This window comes from Bombina bombina, chromosome 6 (assembly GCF_027579735.1).
Source record: "Bombina bombina isolate aBomBom1 chromosome 6, aBomBom1.pri, whole genome shotgun sequence".
Lineage (NCBI taxonomy): Eukaryota > Metazoa > Chordata > Amphibia > Anura > Bombinatoridae > Bombina > Bombina bombina.
The window spans coordinates 523,466,943-523,485,496 of NC_069504.1; the positions used below are offsets into that span (position 1 = coordinate 523,466,943).

At 41.5% G+C, this 18,554-nt stretch overlaps 1 protein-coding gene across 3 annotated transcripts in view; it reads right to left on the bottom strand.

The window, feature by feature from the left end:
- PDE8A (phosphodiesterase 8A) overlaps nt 1-18,554 on the bottom strand; it is a 1,084,545-nt gene that overhangs the window by 460,094 nt on the left and 605,897 nt on the right. For all 3 annotated transcript variants that reach the window (XM_053717432.1, XM_053717431.1, XM_053717430.1), the window contains exon 3: nt 11,190-11,380. In XM_053717432.1, the coding sequence (XP_053573407.1) occupies nt 11,190-11,380 (191 nt within the window). The remainder of the gene's footprint in view (nt 1-11,189; nt 11,381-18,554) is intronic.

Sequence of the window (18,554 nt, forward strand, 5' to 3'; positions counted from 1 at the left end):
AAGACCAAGTCGCTGCCCTACATATCTGATCAACAGAAGCCTCGTTCTTGAAGGCCCATGTGGAAGCCACAGCCCTAGTGGAATGAGCTGTGATTCTTTCGGGAGGCTGCCGTCCGGCAGTCTCGTAAGCCAATCTGATGATGCTTTTAATCCAAAAAGAGAGAGAGGTAGAAGTTGCTTTTTGACCTCTCCTTTTACCGGAATAAACAACAAACAAGGAAGATGTTTGTCTAAAATCCTTTGTAGCATCTAAATAGAATTTTAGAGCGCGAACAACATCCAAATTGTGCAACAAACATTCCTTCTTTGAAACTGGTTTCGGACACAGAGAAGGTACGATAATCTCCTGGTTAATGTTTTTATTAGAAACAACTTTTGGAAGAAAACCAGGTTTAGTACGTAAAACCACCTTATCTGCGTGGAACACCAGATAAGGAGGAGAACACTGCAGAGCAGATAATTCTGAAACTCTTCTAGCAGAAGAAATTGCAACTAAAAACAAAACTTTCCAAGATAATAACTTAATATCAACGGAATGTAAGGGTTCAAACGGAACCCCCTGAAGAACTGAAAGAACTAAATTGAGACTCCAAGGAGGAGTCAAAGGTTTGTAAACAGGCTTAATTCTAACCAGAGCCTGAACAAAGGCTTGAACATCTGGCACAGCAGCCAGCTTTTTGTGAAGTAACACCGACAAGGCAGAAATCTGTCCCTTCAGGGAACTTGCAGATAATCCTTTTTCCAATCCTTCTTGAAGGAAGGATAGAATCCTAGGAATCTTAACCTTGTCCCAAGGGAATCCTTTAGATTCACACCAACAGATATATTTTTTCCAAATTTTGTGGTAAATCTTTCTAGTTACAGGCTTTCTGGCCTGAACAAGAGTATCGATAACAGAATCTGAGAACCCTCGCTTCGATAAAATCAAGCGTTCAATCTCCAAGCAGTCAGCTGGAGTGAAACCAGATTCGGATGTTCGAACGGACCCTGAACAAGAAGGTCTCGTCTCAAAGGTAGCTTCCAAGGTGGAGCCGATGACATATTCACCAGATCTGCATACCAAGTCCTGCGTGGCCACGCAGGAGCTATCAAGATCACCGACGCCCTCTCCTGATTGATCCTGGCTACCAGCCTGGGGATGAGAGGAAACGGCGGGAACACATAAGCTAGTTTGAAGGTCCAAGGTGCTACTAGTGCATCCACTAGAGCCGCCTTGGGATCCCTGGATCTGGACCCGTAGCAAGGAACTTTGAAGTTCTGACGAGAGGCCATCAGATCCATGTCTGGAATGCCCCACAGCTGAGTGACTTGGGCAAAGATTTCCGGATGGAGTTCCCACTCCCCCGGATGCAATGTCTGACGACTCAGAAAATCCGCTTCCCAATTTTCCACTCCTGGGATGTGGATAGCAGACAGGTGGCAGGAGTGAGACTCCGCCCATAGAATGATTTTGGTCACTTCTTCCATCGCTAGGGAACTCCTTGTTCCCCCCTGATGGTTGATGTACGCAACAGTTGTCATGTTGTCTGATTGAAACCGTATGAACTTGGCCCTCGCTAGCTGAGGCCAAGCCTTGAGAGCATTGAATATCGCTCTCAGTTCCAGAATATTTATCGGTAGAAGAGATTCTTCCCGAGACCAAAGACCCTGAGCTTTCAGGGATCCCCAGACCGCGCCCCAGCCCATCAGACTGGCGTCGGTCGTGACAATGACCCACTCTGGTCTGCGGAATGTCATCCCTTGTGACAGGTTGTCCAGGGACAGCCACCAACGGAGTGAGTCTCTGGTCCTCTGATTTACTTGTATCTTCGGAGACAAGTCTGTATAGTCCCCATTCCACTGACTGAGCATGCACAGTTGTAATGGTCTTAGATGAATGCGCGCAAAAGGAACTATGTCCATTGCCGCTACCATCAACCCGATCACTTCCATGCACTGAGCTATGGAAGGAAGAGGAACGGAATGAAGTATCCGACAAGAGTCTAGAAGTTTTGTTTTTCTGGCCTCTGTCAGAAAAATCCTCATTTCTAAGGAGTCTATTATTGTTCCCAAGAAGGGAACCCTTGTTGACGGAGATAGAGAACTCTTTTCCACGTTCACTTTCCATCCGTGAGATCTGAGAAAGGCCAGGACAATGTCCGTGTGAGCCTTTGCTTGAGGAAGGGACGACGCTTGAATCAGAATGTCGTCCAAGTAAGGTACTACAGCAATGCCCCTTGGTCTTAGCACAGCTAGAAGGGACCCTAGTACCTTTGTGAAAATCCTTGGAGCAGTGGCTAATCCGAAAGGAAGCGCCACGAACTGGTAATGTTTGTCCAGGAATGCGAACCTTAGGAACCGATGATGTTCCTTGTGGATAGGAATATGTAGATACGCATCCTTTAAATCCACCGTGGTCATGAATTGACCTTCCTGGATGGAAGGAAGAATAGTTCGAATGGTTTCCATCTTGAACGATGGAACCTTGAGAAACTTGTTTAAGATCTTGAGATCTAAGATTGGTCTGAACGTTCCCTCTTTTTTGGGAACTATGAACAGATTGGAGTAGAACCCCATCCCTTGTTCTCTTAATGGAACAGGATGAATCACTCCCATTTTTAACAGGTCTTCTACACAATGTAAGAATGCCTGTCTTTTTATGTGGTCTGAAGACAACTGAGACCTGTGGAACCTCCCCCTTGGGGGAAGTCCCTTGAATTCCAGAAGATAACCTTGGGAGACTATTTCTAGCGCCCAAGGATCCAGAACATCTCTTGCCCAAGCCTGAGCGAAGAGAGAGAGTCTGCCCCCCACCAGATCCGGTCCCGGATCGGGGGCCAACATTTCATGCTGTCTTGGTAGCAGTGGCAGGTTTCTTGGCCTGCTTTCCCTTGTTCCAGCCTTGCATTGGTCTCCAAGCTGGCTTGGCTTGAGAAGTATTACCCTCTTGCTTAGAGGACGTAGCACCTTGGGCTGGTCCGTTTCTACGAAAGGGACGAAAATTAGGTTTATTTTTTGCCTTGAAAGGCCGATCCTGAGGAAGGGCGTGGCCCTTACCCCCAGTGATATCAGAGATAATCTCTTTCAAGTCAGGGCCAAACAGCGTTTTCCCCCTGAAAGGAATGTTAAGTAGCTTGTTCTTGGAAGACGCATCAGCCGACCAAGATTTCAACCAAAGCGCTCTGCGCGCCACAATAGCAAACCCAGAATTCTTAGCCGCTAACCTAGCCAATTGCAAAGTGGCGTCTAGGGTGAAAGAATTAGCCAATTTGAGAGCATTGATTCTGTCCATAATCTCCTCAAAAGGAGGAGAATCACTATCGACCGCCTTTATCAGCTCATCGAACCAGAAACATGCGGCTGTAGCGACAGGGACAATGCATGAAATTGGTTGTAGAAGGTAACCTTGCTGAACAAACATCTTTTTAAGCAAACCTTCTAATTTTTTATCCATAGGATCTTTGAAAGCACAACTATCCTCTATGGGTATAGTGGTGCGTTTGTTTAAAGTGGAAACCGCTCCCTCGACCTTGGGGACTGTCTGCCATAAGTCCTTTCTGGGGTCGACCATAGGAAACAATTTTTTAAATATGGGGGGAGGGACGAAAGGAATACCGGGCCTTTCCCATTCTTTATTAACAATGTCCGCCACCCGCTTGGGTATAGGAAAAGCTTCTGGGAGCCCCGGCACCTCTAGGAACTTGTCCATTTTACATAGTTTCTCTGGGATGACCAACTTGTCACAATCATCCAGAGTGGATAATACCTCCTTAAGCAGAATGCGGAGATGTTCCAACTTAAATTTAAATGCAATCACATCAGGTTCAGCTTGTTGAGAAATGTTCCCTGAATCAGTAATTTCTCCCTCAGACAAAACCTCCCTGGCCCCATCAGACTGGGTTAGGGGCCCTTCAGAAATATTATTATCAGCGTCGTCATGCTCTTCAGTATCTAAAACAGAGCAGTCGCGCTTACGCTGATAAGTGTTCATTTTGGCTAAAATGTTTTTGACAGAATTATCCATTACAGCCGTTAATTGTTGCATAGTAAGGAGTATTGGCGCGCTAGATGTACTAGGGGCCTCCTGAGTGGGCAAGACTCGTGTAGACGAAGGAGGGAATGATGCAGTACCATGCTTACTCCCCTCACTTGAGGAATCATCTTGGGCATCATTGTCATTGTCACATAAATCACATTTATTTAAATGAATAGGAATTCTGGCTTCCCCACATTCAGAACACAGTCTATCTGGTAGTTCAGACATGTTAAACAGGCATAAACTTGATAACAAAGTACAAAAAACGTTTTAAAATAAAACCGTTACTGTCACTTTAAATTTTAAACTGAACACACTTTATTACTGCAATTGCGAAAAAACATGAAGGAATTGTTCAAAATTCACCAAATTTTCACCACAGTGTCTTAAAGCCTTAAAAGTATTGCACACCAAATTTGGAAGCTTTAACCCTTAAAATAACGGAACCGGAGCCGTTTAGAACTTTAACCCCTTTACAGTCCCTGGTATCTGCTTTGCTGAGACCCAACCAAGCCCAAAGGGGAATACGATACCAAATGACGCCTTCAGAAAGTCTTTTCTAAGTATCAGAGCTCCTCTCACATGCGACTGCATGCCATGCCTCTCAAAAACAAGTGCGCAACACCGGCGCGAAAATGAGGCTCTGCTTATGCTTTGGGAAAGCCCCTAAAGAATAAGGTGTCTAAAACAGTGCCTGCCGATATTATTATATCAAAATACCCAGATAAAATGATTCCTCAAGGCTAAATATGTGTTAATAATGAATCGATTTAGCCCAGAAAAAGTCTACAGTCTTAATAAGCCCTTGTGAAGCCCTTATTTACGATCGTAATAAACATGGCTTACCGGATCCCATAGGGAAAATGACAGCTTCCAGCATTACATCGTCTTGTTAGAATGTGTCATACCTCAAGCAGCAAGAGACTGCTCACTGTTCCCCCAACTGAAGTTAATTGCTCTCAACAGTCCTGTGTGGAACAGCCATGGATTTTAGTGACGGTTGCTAAAATCATTTTCCTCATACAAACAGAAATCTTCATCTCTTTTCTGTTTCTGAGTAAATAGTACATACCAGCACTATTTCAAAATAACAAACTCTTGATTGAATAATAAAAACTACAGTTAAACACTAAAAAACTCTAAGCCATCTCCGTGGAGATGTTGCCTGTACAACGGCAAAGAGAATGACTGGGGTAGGCGGAGCCTAGGAGGGATCATGTGACCAGCTTTGCTGGGCTCTTTGCCATTTCCTGTTGGGGAAGAGAATATCCCACAAGTAAGGATGACGCCGTGGACCGGACACACCTATGTTGGAGAAAAGAGCAGCAAGATCGGATGAGTGATAACTCTCACAGTCCGCTGCTCATCGCCACGTACTTGGTGCGCGGCTTTTTGACAGCTTTTTTGATAACTTAGGCTAAATTTTGCAGGTCCGCGACGGCGATGGTAGGCGAGCTTAGGCGGGCGTATTGAACCGGCGAAGGCAGGTAAAGTAGACAGCTTGATAACTACCCCCCTTGGCTCAAACAGTTAATTCACAAAGCTTACCTGGTGGCAGGAAAGAACCCTATTAAGTGTATTGCAGCTCAATCCACCAGAGCAGTTTCTACTTCTTGGGCTTTCAAAAATGATGCATCCCTGGAGCAGATTTGCAAAGCGGCAACATGGTCTTCTCTGTACACATTTTCTAAATTTAACAACGGTTCTAATTTGCACCTCTGTAAACTCTGCTTTTGTCTTACCTACCTATCTGTCTCCTTTTCTCTGCTCGGCTATACGTTAAACTGAGTAGGGATGGGAGGTGGAAGGGATTAAAAACTCTTGTGTGGGTTCTTTGACTCCTCCTAGTGGCGGGAATTATATACCACGTCAAGGTTTCCCTGTGGACTCTCATCATCCCGAAGGAAAATAAGCATACATTTTGTTTTTTCATGTATATATATATATATGTATATATATATATATATATATATATATATATATATATATATATTGTATATACATGTGTATATACATATATAAAAATACACATGTATATACATAACTACACACACATACACATATTGACAAGTTGAAAGTATTATATATAGCTCTTTCCATTCAAATACCTTGCCATATACCATATACCTTTTTAAAAAAATGTAACTATTGCACGTTATGCTAGGTCTCCACTGTCGTAAACCCAACATGCGCTAAATTTGTTTGCTCCCGAATGCGTTTACTTTTAACTGGTAATATGCGCATAAGTTAGCACGGGAGCGATATTAGTTATTGTGACCCACGCTAACAATAAAGCGGCATTTGTAATCTAGCCCAAATATATTATAGTCCTTTTTATTCTAATACCTTGTCATATACCATATACCTTTGCACCCTTATATAATTTTTCTATTACTATTTGTATAAATAATTTTTATCAGATAGTGTATATTTGAGCCTAAGGGGCCGATTTACCAAACGCTCAATCAACCCCAATGTAGTTGTTTCCGTGCGAGCCTTGAGGTTCACCGGAAACAGCAGTTAAGAAGCAGCGGTCTTAAGACCGCTGCTCTGAGCGGCGTACAGCAATTAGCCTGATCGTACATGATCGGGTTGATTAACACCCCCTGTTAGTGGCCGCAAATCTGCAGGGGCGGCATTGCACAAGCAGTTCACTAGAACTGCTTGTGCAATGCTGAATGCCGACAGCGTATGCTGTCGGCATTCAGTGATGTCTGGCGGACATGATACGCAGCAGCGTATCTTGCCTGCCAGACATTAATAAATCAACCCCATACACTTTGATTTAATGTATTTAGGTTGTGTTTAGTGCACTTTTTTTTTTTAACTCTTACACTTTACGCTAGGTCTTCACTCCTGCGCACTAAATTTTTTTGTGCTGGAGTGAAAGCGTTTGAAAAAACAGTTGATTATCTGTAAAATTACAATTGATATAGTAAGGCCTCTTCCCTCAAAAAGATAATATTGATATAATTTCAAGACATTAAAAAGATGATATCACCCTTCTGGTATTTGTTTTTGGGAAAATTGTAGAGTTAATGATTTTCAAGAAAACCTTTATAAACACTGAACTGAGCTCATGAAAAGCTTTACTTTTCTCTATTATTTAAAGTTGCCTTAAGCTTCCCACTCTTGAACCATGATAATCTAATACCCGTTACTTTACTGTTCATAAATATACAGGGGCATATGTATCAAGCTCCGTATGGAGCTTGATGCCCCGTGTTTCTGGCGAGCCTGCAGACTCGCCTGAAACAGCAGTTATGAAGCAGCGGTCACAAAGACCGCTGCTCCATAACCTGTCCGCCTGCTCTGAGCCAATCGGAATTAAGGTAGAAAAAATCCTATTGGCTGATGCAATCAGCCAATAGGATTGAGCTTGCATTCTATTAGCTGATTGGAACAGCCAATAGAATGCAAGCTCAATCCTTTTGGCTGATTGGATCAGCCAATAGGATTGAAGTTCAATCCTATTGGCTGATTGCATCAGCCAATAGGATTTTTTCTACCTTAATTCCGATTGGCTGATAGAATTCTATCAGCCAATCGGAATTGGAGGGACACCATCTTGGATGACGTCATTTAAAGGAACCTTCATTCAGTCGTCGGACGAAGATAGAAGAGGATGCTCCGCGTCAGATGTCTTGAAGATGGACTCGCTCCGCGCCGGATGGATGAAGAATGAAGATAGAAGATGCCGTCTGGATGAAGACTTCTGCCCGTCTGGAGGACCTCTTCTGCCCGGCTTGGATGAAGATTTCTGCCCGTCTGGAGGACCACTTCTGCCCGGTTGGGTGAAGACGTCTCACGGTAGGGTGATCTTCAAGGGGTTAGTGTTAGGTTTTTTAAGGGGGGATTGGGTGGGTTTTAGAGTAGGGTTTGTTGTGTGGGTGGTGGGTTTTAATGTTGGGGGGGAATTGTAATTTTTTTTTACAGGTAAAAGAGCTGATTACTTTGGGGCAATGCCCCGTAAAAGGCCCATTTAAGGGCTATTTTTAATTTAGTGTAGGGTAGGACTTTTTTTTATTTTGGGGGGCTTTTTTATTTTGTTAGGGGGATTAGAGTAGCTGTAATAAGTTTAAAATTCTTGTAATTATTTTATTATTTTCTGTAATTTAGTGGGGGTTTTTCGTACTTTAGATATTTTTTTTAAATTGTAATTAATTGTCTTTAGTTTAGGTAATTAATTTAATTATAGTGTGGTGTTAGGTGTAATTGTAACTTAGGTTAGGTTTTATTTTACAGGTAAATTTGTCTTTATTTTAACTAGGTAGTTATTAAATAGTTAATAACTATTTAATAACTTTTGTACCTAGTTAAAATAAATACAAAGTTGCCTGTAAAATAAAAATAAACCCTAAGCTAGCTACATTGTAACTATTAGTTATATTGTAGCTAGCTTAGGGTTTATTTTATCTGTAAATATTTAGTTTTAAATAGGAATAATTTAGCTAATTATAGTAATTTTATTTAGATTTATTGTAATTATATATAAGTTAGGGGGGTTAGGGTTAGACTTAGATTTAGGGGTTAATACATTTAATATAGTGGCGGCGATATTGGGGTTGGCAGATTAGGGGTTAATAAATGTAGGTAGGTATTGGCGATGTTAGGGCCGGCAGATTAGGGGTTAATAATATTTAAATAGTGTTTGCGATGCGGGAGTGCGGCGGTTTAGGGGTTAATATATTTATTATAGTGGCGGCGATGTCCGGTTCGGCAGATTAGGGGTTAAAAATGTTATTATAGTGTTTGCGATGTGGGGGGGGCTTCGGTTTAGGGGTTAATAGGTAGTTTATGGGTGTTAGTGTACTTTTTAGCACTTTAGTTAAGAGTTTTATGCTACGGCGTTGTAGTGTAAAACTCTTAACTACTGACTTTTAAATGCGGTACCAGGCTTGACAGGAGAGGGTCTACCGCTCACTTTTGGTTAGACTCGTAATACCGGTGCTATGCAAGTCCCATTGAAAATATAGGATACACAATTGACGTAAGTGGATTTGCGGTATTTCCGAGTCTGGCCAAAAAAGTGAGCGGTGAGCTGAGCCTGTCATTTCAAGACTCGTAATACCAGCGGGCGTTAAAAAGCAGCGTTGGGACCTCTCAGCGCTGCTTTTTAACCCTAACGCACATTCGTAATCTAGCCGTTAGTTTGCAGCAAATACAAATTAAACTGAAATGTTTTCACTACAATTTAACTTGATTTTACCTCTAGTTTAGTATGTATTACTTTTCTGCGAGTTAAATAAGTGTATTGTGAATTTTGAGTAAACTTCACCAGCAAACAGCCGGTGAGATATATAAGCGAGAACAGCTTGTGTAGAATGCTTAGAGTATCTCATGAGAACTGTGAGAGGGCTTTTAGACATACACTGGGAATGCCCCTGTCCCTCCCACTTTCTGAAGCTGTCAGTTTTATTTTACAATAGAGCAAATACAAAGTGCAATGTAATTTGTAAAAGTACACAGAAATACCCAAAGTATAATTTTGATTAGTTTAAGTGAAACAGAAACTTTCAAAGGATAATCAGAATTAGTAAAATCCCCTGCTGTATACAGCAAAAAACTGTAAGTGAATCGTTGGGGGTTAGTGTTAGGTTTTTTTTAAACTTTTTTGGGGTGTTTTTTTTTTTTAGATTAAGGTTTGGGCTTTTCTTAAAAGAGCTGAATGCCCTTTTCAGGGCAAGAAAAAGAGCTGAATACCCTTTTAAGGGCAATGTTCATACAAATACCCTTTTCAGGGCAATGGGTAGCTTAGGTTTTTTTTTAAAGTTTTTTTTATTTTGACGGGTTTGTTGGGTGGTTTGTTGGGTTTTACTGTTGGGGGGTATTTGTATTTTTTTCAGGGAAAAGAGCTGATTTCTTTAGGGCAATGCCCTACAAAAGGCCCTTTTAAGGGCTATTGGTAGTTTATTGTAGGTTAGGGTTTTTTTATTTTGGGGGGCTTTTTTATTTTTATAGGGCTATTAGATTAGGTGTAATTGTTTTTATTTTGGATAATTTTGTTTGTTATTTTTCGTAATTTAGTGATTGTTATATTTTGTACTTTAGTACTTTTTTTGTAAATCTTTTTTTGATTGGTAAATCTACAATTACTATTTTTTTGTAATTGTAGATTTTTTTTTTAGTAGTGTTAATTTTTTTTAATGTGTAATTTAATTTATATAATTGATAATTATTTTAATTTTAGTATAATAGTAATGTTAGTTTAATATATAGCTTAAACTTAGTTTTTTTTAATTTCACAGGTAAATTTTTATTTATTTTAAGATAGGGATCTTGTCATTTTAATTTAAAGTTAGGGGGTTGTTAGGTTTAGGGGTTAATAGATTAATTTAGTTTTTGGCAATGTGGGGGGCTGTCGGCTTAGGGGTTAATAGGTTTATTTAGTGGCAGTGATGTGGGAGGCCAGAGGTTTAGTGGTTAATAACTTTATTTAGTGGCGGCGATGTCAGGGAGTGGTGGAATAGGGGTTAATATCTTTATTATACTGTGGGCGATGTTAGGGTGTGGGGGAATAGGAGTTAATAACTTTATTATAGTGGCGGCAATGTCTGGGAGCGGCGGAATAGGTGTTAATAAATTATATTAGTGGCGGCGATGTTGGGAGTAGCAGATTAGGGGTTAATAGGTTTATTATAGTGTTTGCAATGCGGGAGGGTCTCGGTTTAGGGGTTAATAGGTAGTTTATGGGTGTTAGTGTACTTTGTAAAAGTTTAGTTATGAGTTTTGTTTAACAGTTTTGTTGCATAAAAACTCATAACTACTGGTCTCAGATTGCGCAACGGATCGTGTCAGTATAGGCTGGAACGCAAGCTTTTTGGCCTCACCGCAAAACTTGTAATGGCAGCGCTATGGAAATCCCACGCAAAAACGTAATTTTTTTTTAATGCGGTACTGACTTTGCGTTACAGGCTAAAATGCTTGCGGTACAGCTATACCGACAAGACTCGTAATGGCTGTGGTCCAGTTTTAACACTGAAATGGCCATTTTTTCAGCGTTAAAACACGAACGCAAAACTTGTAATCTAGGTGAATGTTCTTTAACAAATAAGTAACACATAAAATGTCAGATACATACATATAAATGGGTTCACAATTGCAAACACTTATTTTTTTATAATTTGATACAAAATGTTCAACTATCAGTCAGGGTTAATTTAGCATCACTTACCTGCATAGAGCTTCTGCATCAAAATATCGTGAATGCCTATGATCAATAATAATAATTTCATGATGTTTATCTAAAAAGCTTTCCAGTGCGGTTTCTGGCGTTCTGGCAATGTTACACTTAAAGCCCGCTTTTTCACATGCCCAACAAAATCCATTACTCTGGCTATCTTCTTTGGCAAATACTAAAAGTACCTGATTGAAAAAAGATAAGAAGAAAAGATTAATTTTTTTATAATTTCTCATTCACTTGTTTTTATTAATATCCAAATAATTTAGAACATATTTCCATTACAGATTTTATCACCTAAGTGCAGATTACAAGTGGCGACTGTTTAATGCTTTTGCTCGCGCGTAAACACTGCTAGAAGTAAACTTTTAACATGTGCGGGTTAGCGCACGTATTACAAGTTAAAAGAATGTTTGTGCTCATGCCAGCCAATGTGAGGATTTCGAATATCGCAACCGTGTTATCTTCTTCTCCCCATATACTTGCAAACTGAACCCCCCCAAAAAAAACATAATTTATGCTTACCTGATAAATTTAGTTCTCTTGTAGTGTATTCAGTCCACGGGTCATCCATTACTTATGGGATATATTCCCTTCCCAACAGGAAGTTGCAAGAGGATCACCCAAGCAGAGCTGCTATATAGCTCCTCCCCTCACATGTCATATCCAGTCATTCGACCGAAACAAGACAAGAAAGGATAAACCATAGGGTGCAGTGGTGACTGGAGTTTTAATTAAAATTTAGATCTGCCTTAAAAAGACAGGGTGGGCCGTGGACTGAATACACTACAAGAGAAATAAATTTATCAGGTAAGCATAAATTATGTTTTCTCTTGTTAAGTGTATTCAGTCCACGGGTCATCCATTACTTATGGGATACCAATACCAAAGCCAAAGTACACGGATGATGGGAGGGACAAGGCAGGAACTTAAACGGAAGGAACCACTGCCTGTAGAACCTTTCTCCCAAAAACAGCCTCCGAAGAAGCAAAAGTGTCAAATTTGTAAAATTTTGAAAAAGTGTGAAGCGAAGACCAAGTTGCAGCCTTGCAAATCTGTTCAACAGAGGCCTCATTCTTAAAGGCCCAGGTGGAAGCCACAGCTCTAGTGGAATGAGCTGTAATTCTTTCAGGGGGCTGCTGTCCAGCAGTCTCATAGGCTAAACGTATTATGCTACGAAGCCAGAAGGATAGAGAGGTTGCCGAAGCTTTTTGACCTCTCCTCTGACCAGAGTACACGACAAACAGGGAAGAAGTTTGACGAAAATCTTTAGTTGCCTGTAAATAGAACTTCAGGGCACGGACTACGTCCAGATTATGTAAAAGTCGTTCCTTCTTTGAAGAAGGATTAGGACATAAAGATGGAACAACAATCTCCTGATTGATATTCCTGTTAGAAACTACCTTAGGTAAAAACCCAGGTTTAGTACACAGAACTACCTTGTCTGAATGGAAAATCAGATAAGGAGAATCACAATGTAAGGCCGATAATTCAGAGACTCTTCGAGCCGAGGAAATAGCCATCAAAAACAGAACTTTCCAAGATAAAAGCTTAATATCAATGGAATGAAGGGGTTCAAACGGAACCCCTTGAAGAACTTTAAGAACCAAGTTTAAGCTCCACGGAGGAGCAACAGTCTTAAACACAGGCTTAATCCTAGCCAAAGCCTGACAAAAAGCCTGGACGTCTGGAACTTCTGCCAGACGTTTGTGTAAGAGAATAGACAGAGCAGAAATCTGTCCCTTTAACGAACTAGCAGATAAGCCCTTTTCTAAACCCTCTTGTAGAAAGGACAATATCCTAGGAATCCTAACCTTACTCCATGAGTAACCCTTGGATTCGCACCAATATAAATATTTACGCCATATCTTATGGTAAATTTTTCTGGTAACAGGCTTCCGTGCCTGTATTAAGGTATCAATAACTGACTCCGAGAAGCCACGCTTTGATAGGATCAAGCGTTCAATCTCCATGCAGTCAGCCTCAGAGAAATTAGATTTGGATGTTTGAAAGGACCTTGTATTAGAAGGTCCTGCCTCAGAGGTAGAGACCATGGTGGACAGGACGACATGTCCACTAGGTCTGCATACCAGGTCCTGCGTGGCCACGCAGGCGCTATTAGAATCACCGATGCTCTCTCCTGTTTGATCTTGGCAATCAGTCGAGGTAGCATCGGAAATGGTGGAAACACATAAGCCATGTTGAAGACCCAAGGGGCTGTCAGAGCATCTATCAGTGCCGCTCCCGGGTCCCTGGACCTGGATCCGTAACAAGGAGATGAGATGCAGATCTGGTTTGCCCCAACGATGAATCGGTTGAGCGAAGACCTCCGGATGAAGTTCCCACTCCCCCGGATGAAAAGTCTGGTGACTTAGAAAATCCGCCTCCCAGTTCTCCACGCCTGGGATGTAGATCGCTGACAGGTGGCAAGAGTGAGACTCTGCCCAGCGAATTATCTTTGAGACTTCCAACATCGCTAGGGAACTCCTGGTTCCCCCTTGATGGTTGATGTAAGCCACAGTCGTGATGTTGTCCGACTGAAATCTGATGAACCTCAGTGTTGCTAACTGAGGCCAAGCTAGAAGAGCATTGAATATTGCTCTCAACGCCAGAATATTTATTTGGAGGAGTTTCTCCTCCTGAGTCCATAATCCCTGAGCCTTCAGGGAGTTCCAGACTGCGCTCCCCAACCTAGAAGGCTGGCATCTGTTGTTACAATTGTCCAATCTGGCCTGCGAAAGGTCATCCCCTTGGACAGGTGGACCCGAGAAAGCCACCAGAGAAGAGAATCTCTGGTCTCTTGGTCCAGATTTAGTAGAGGGGACAAATCTGAGTAATCCCCATTCCACTGACTTAGCATGCATAATTGCAGGGGTCTGAGATGCAGGCGCGCAAATGGTACTATGTCCATTGCCGCTACCATTAAGCCGATTACTTCCATGCACTGAGCTACTGACGGGCGTGGAATGGAATGAAGGACACGGCAAGCATTTAAGAGTTTTGATAACCTGGCCTCCGTCAGGTAAATTTTCATTTCTACAGAATCTATCAGAGTCCCTAGGAAGGAGACTCTTGTGAGTGGTGATAGAGAACTCTTTTCCACGTTCACCTTCCACCCATGCGACCTCAGAAATGCCAGAACTATCTCTGTATGAGACTTGGCAATTTGAAAACTTGACGCTTGTATCAGAATGTCGTCTAGGTACGGCGCCACCGCTATGCCTCGCGGCCTTAGAACCGCTAGGAGTGAGCCCAGAACCTTTGTAAAAATTCTCGGGGCCGTAGCTAACCCGAAGGGAAGAGCTACAAACTGGTAATGCCTGTTTAGAAAGGCAAATCTTAGATACCGATAATGATCTTTGTGAATCGGTATATGAAGGTAGGCATCCTTTAAATCTACTATGTATTGACCCTCTTGGATCATGGGTAGGATGGTTCGAATAGTTTCCATTTTGAATGATGGAACTCTTAGGAATTTGTTTAAGATTTTTAGGTCCAAGATTGGTCTGAAGGTTCCCTCTTTCTTGGGAACCACAAACAGATTTGAGTAAAACCCTTGCCCTTGTTCCGTCCGCGGAACTGGGTGGATCACCCCCATTTCTAAGAGGTCTTGCACACAGCGTAGAAATGCCTCTTTCTTTATTTGGTTTGCTGATAACCTTGAAAGATGAAATCTCCCATGTGGAGGAGAAGCTTTGAAGTCCAGAAGATATCCCTGAGATATGATCTCCAACGCCCAGGGATCCTGGACATCTCTTGCCCAAGCCTGGGCAAAGAGAGATAGTCTGCCCCCCACTAGATCCGTTTCCGGATCGGGGGCCCTCACTTAATGCTGTCTTAGGGGCAGAAGTAGGCTTTCTGGCCTGCTTGCCCTTGTTCAAGGGCTGGTTAGCTTTCCAGCCCTGTCTGTAACAAGCAACAGGTCCTTCCTGTTTTGGAGCGGAGGAAGTTGATGCTGCTCCTGCCTTGAAGTTACGAAAGGTACGAAAATTAGACTGTTTGGCCTTTGATTTGGCCCTGTCCTGAGGAAGAGTATGACCCTTACCCCCAGTAATGTCAGCAATAATTTCTTTCAAGCCGGGCCCGAATAAGGTCTGCCCTTTGAAAGGAATATTAAGCAATTTAGATTTAGAAGTCACGTCAGCTGACCAGGATTTAAGCCATAGCGCTCTGCGTGCCTGGATGGCGAATCCGGAGTTCTTAGCCGTTAGTTTGGTTAAATGTACAACGGCATCAGAAGTGCTTTAAGCTTGGCCATAATCTCATCCAATGGAGCTGTGCGAATGGCCTCTTCCAGAGACTCAAACCAGAATGCCGCAGCAGCAGTGACAGGTGCAATGCATGCAAGGGGCTGTAAGATAAAACCTTGTTGAACAAACATTTTCTTAAGGTAACCTTCTAATTTTTTACCCATTGGATCCGAAAAAGCACAACTATCCTCCACCGGGATAGTGGTACGTTTAGCTAAAGTAGAAACTGCTCCCTCCACCTTAGGGACCGTCTGCCATAAGTCTTGTGTGGTGGCGTCTATTGGAAACATTTTTCTAAATATCGGAGGAGGGGAAAAGGGCACACCGGGTCTATCCCACTCCTTGCTAATAATTTCTGTAAGCCTTTTAGGTATAGGAAAAACGTCAGTACACACCGGTACCGCAAAGTATCTATCCAACCTACATATTTTCTCTGGAATTGCAACCATGTTACAATCATTCAGAGCCGCTAATACCTCCCCTAGCAATACACGGAGGTTCTCAAGCTTAAATTTAAAATTAGAAATCTCTGAATCCGGTCTCCCTGGATCAGATCCGTCACCCACAGAATGAAGCTCTCCGTCTTCATGTTCTGCAAATTGTGACGCAGTATCGGATATGGCTCTCACATCATCAGCGCGCTCTGTCCTTAACCCAGAGCTATCGCGCTTGCCTCTTAATTCAGGCAATTTAGATAATACTTCTGTCATAACAGCAGCCATGTCTTGCAAAGTGATTTGTATGGGCCTCTCTGATGTACTTGGCGCCACAATATCACGCGCCCCCTGAGCGGCAGGCGAAGGTACTGACACGTGAGGAGAGTTAGTCGGCATAACTTCCCCCTCGTTGTCTGGTGATAATTTCTTTACAGATAAAATTTGACTTTTATTCAAAGTGACATAAATACAATTAGTACATATATTTCTGTGGGGCTCCACATTGGCCTTCAAACATAGTGAACAAACAGATTCATCTGTGTCAGACATGTTTAAACAGACTAGCAATGAGACTAGCAAGCTTGGAAAATCCTTTCAAATAAGTTTACAAGCAATATAAAAAACGCTACTGCGCCTTTAAGAAGCACAAAAAATCGTCACAGTTGAAATAACAATGAACCAAATCAGTTATAGCAACCAAATTTTCACAGTAAATGTATTAAGTTAGCAAAGCATTGCACCCACTAGCAAATGGATGATTAACCCCTTAATACCCAAAAACGGATAATCAATTTAACAATTAACGTTTTATCACAGTCAAACACACTGTCACAGGTCTGCTGTGACTGATTACCTCCCTGAAAATGAATTTTGAAGACCCCTGAGCTCTCTAGAGACGTCCTGGATCAAGGAGGAAGAAGCAGGAAGACTGTAACTGAATTTTTACTGCGCAAAAAAGCGCTAAAATAGGCCCCTCCCACTCATATTACAGCAGTGGGAAACCTCAGTTAATCGTTTCTATATAGAAATAAACGACAGCCATGTGGAAAATCATGCCCCAAAAGATTTATCACCAAAGTACCTCACAAAAAAACAATAACATGCCAGTAAACGTTTTAAACATGCACTTTAAAAGTTAGGTAGTGTTATTAATAAGCCTGCTACCAGTCGCTTCTACTGCAGTTAAGGCTCATACATTACCTCAGTATTAACAGTATTTTCTTAGTCAATTCCATTCCTTAGAAAAATAATTTACTGCACATACCTTGTTTGCAAGATTCCCCACACGCTATTCCCTGTCTGAAAGTTACCCCACTGCTCAGAATATGCGAGAACAGCCAGTGGATCTTAGTTACTTCTGCTAAGATCATAGAAAACGCAGGCAGATTCTTCTTCCAAATACTGCCTGAGAACAAACAGCACGCTCCGGTGCCATTTAAAATAACAAACTTTTGATTGAAGAAATAAACTAAGTATAAAAAACACCACAGACCTCTCACAACGTCCTATCTAGTTGAGTTGCAAGAGAATGACTGGATATGACATGTGAGGGGAGGAGCTATATAGCAGCTCTGCTTGGGTGATCCTCTTGCAACTTCCTGTTGGGAAAGGAATATATCCCATAAGTAATGGATGACCCGTGGACTGAATACACTTAACAAGAGAAAACCAACACTTATTGCTCACGTGCTAACCTGACACATCGTTAGATAAACTGCACTAACCCAAAGATAGTTATAAATATTTTACATTCCAAAGTTTTTCACATAGAAGAAAATGTTCTATTTATTTTTAAATAGATATTTATATATATATATATATATATATATATATGATGCATTTTTTAAAATATATATATACCTCATATAAATACATAGAACATTTCCCCCTATGTGAAGAGATTTAAAATGTAATGTATTTTTTACAGTTCATACAGAATAAACACAATATTACATTTTAAAAATGTATTAAAAATTATTATTCCTGTTTCCATGTATTTGAGTGGAAGGGGGTCCAAAGTACATATACATATGTATATATGTGTAAACATTTGCATATATATTTAGACATGTATATGTATGTATATATCCATTATAGCCCTTTCAATTCTAACCCTTCACTTGAGGACTTTAGTTGCGCTAACCTGATGAGCGCAAATTAAGTTGGGTTAGGTGTGTTTCCAATTACTTGTTATACCAGTTGTAAAGTATTTATTAAATTGCTTCTTCAAGTTTACTTTTCTATTTGAAATGATGTTACTCAATTAAACCACAAATAAAAAGAGAGAAGCGCTCAACCTGGGAACGAACAATAGCATTATAGCTTGTTCTATGGCTAGTTACTACCCAAGAAGCAGCCTCTTTTTGCTCAAGATGTGCCGTTCACAGAGAAGAACTTTCCTGAAGCATATCAGTCTGATCCTGACTTCCCAGTACAGTCCAGCCCCGAAATACCAGGCAATCCCTCTCTGAACGAGAGAAACAGCAGTGTGATGTGTGATGCAGGAATCCAGACGTGGACCCGTTGCTCAGTGTGCCTAGAGGGATATGGCTGCACCTCACTGACAAGGCCCACAATAGGCCGAAACGTACGTCTGGGGTTTTGCTGTTTCTCTCATTCAGAGAGGGTTTGCCTGGTATTTCGGGGCTGGACTGTACTGTGAAGTCAGGATC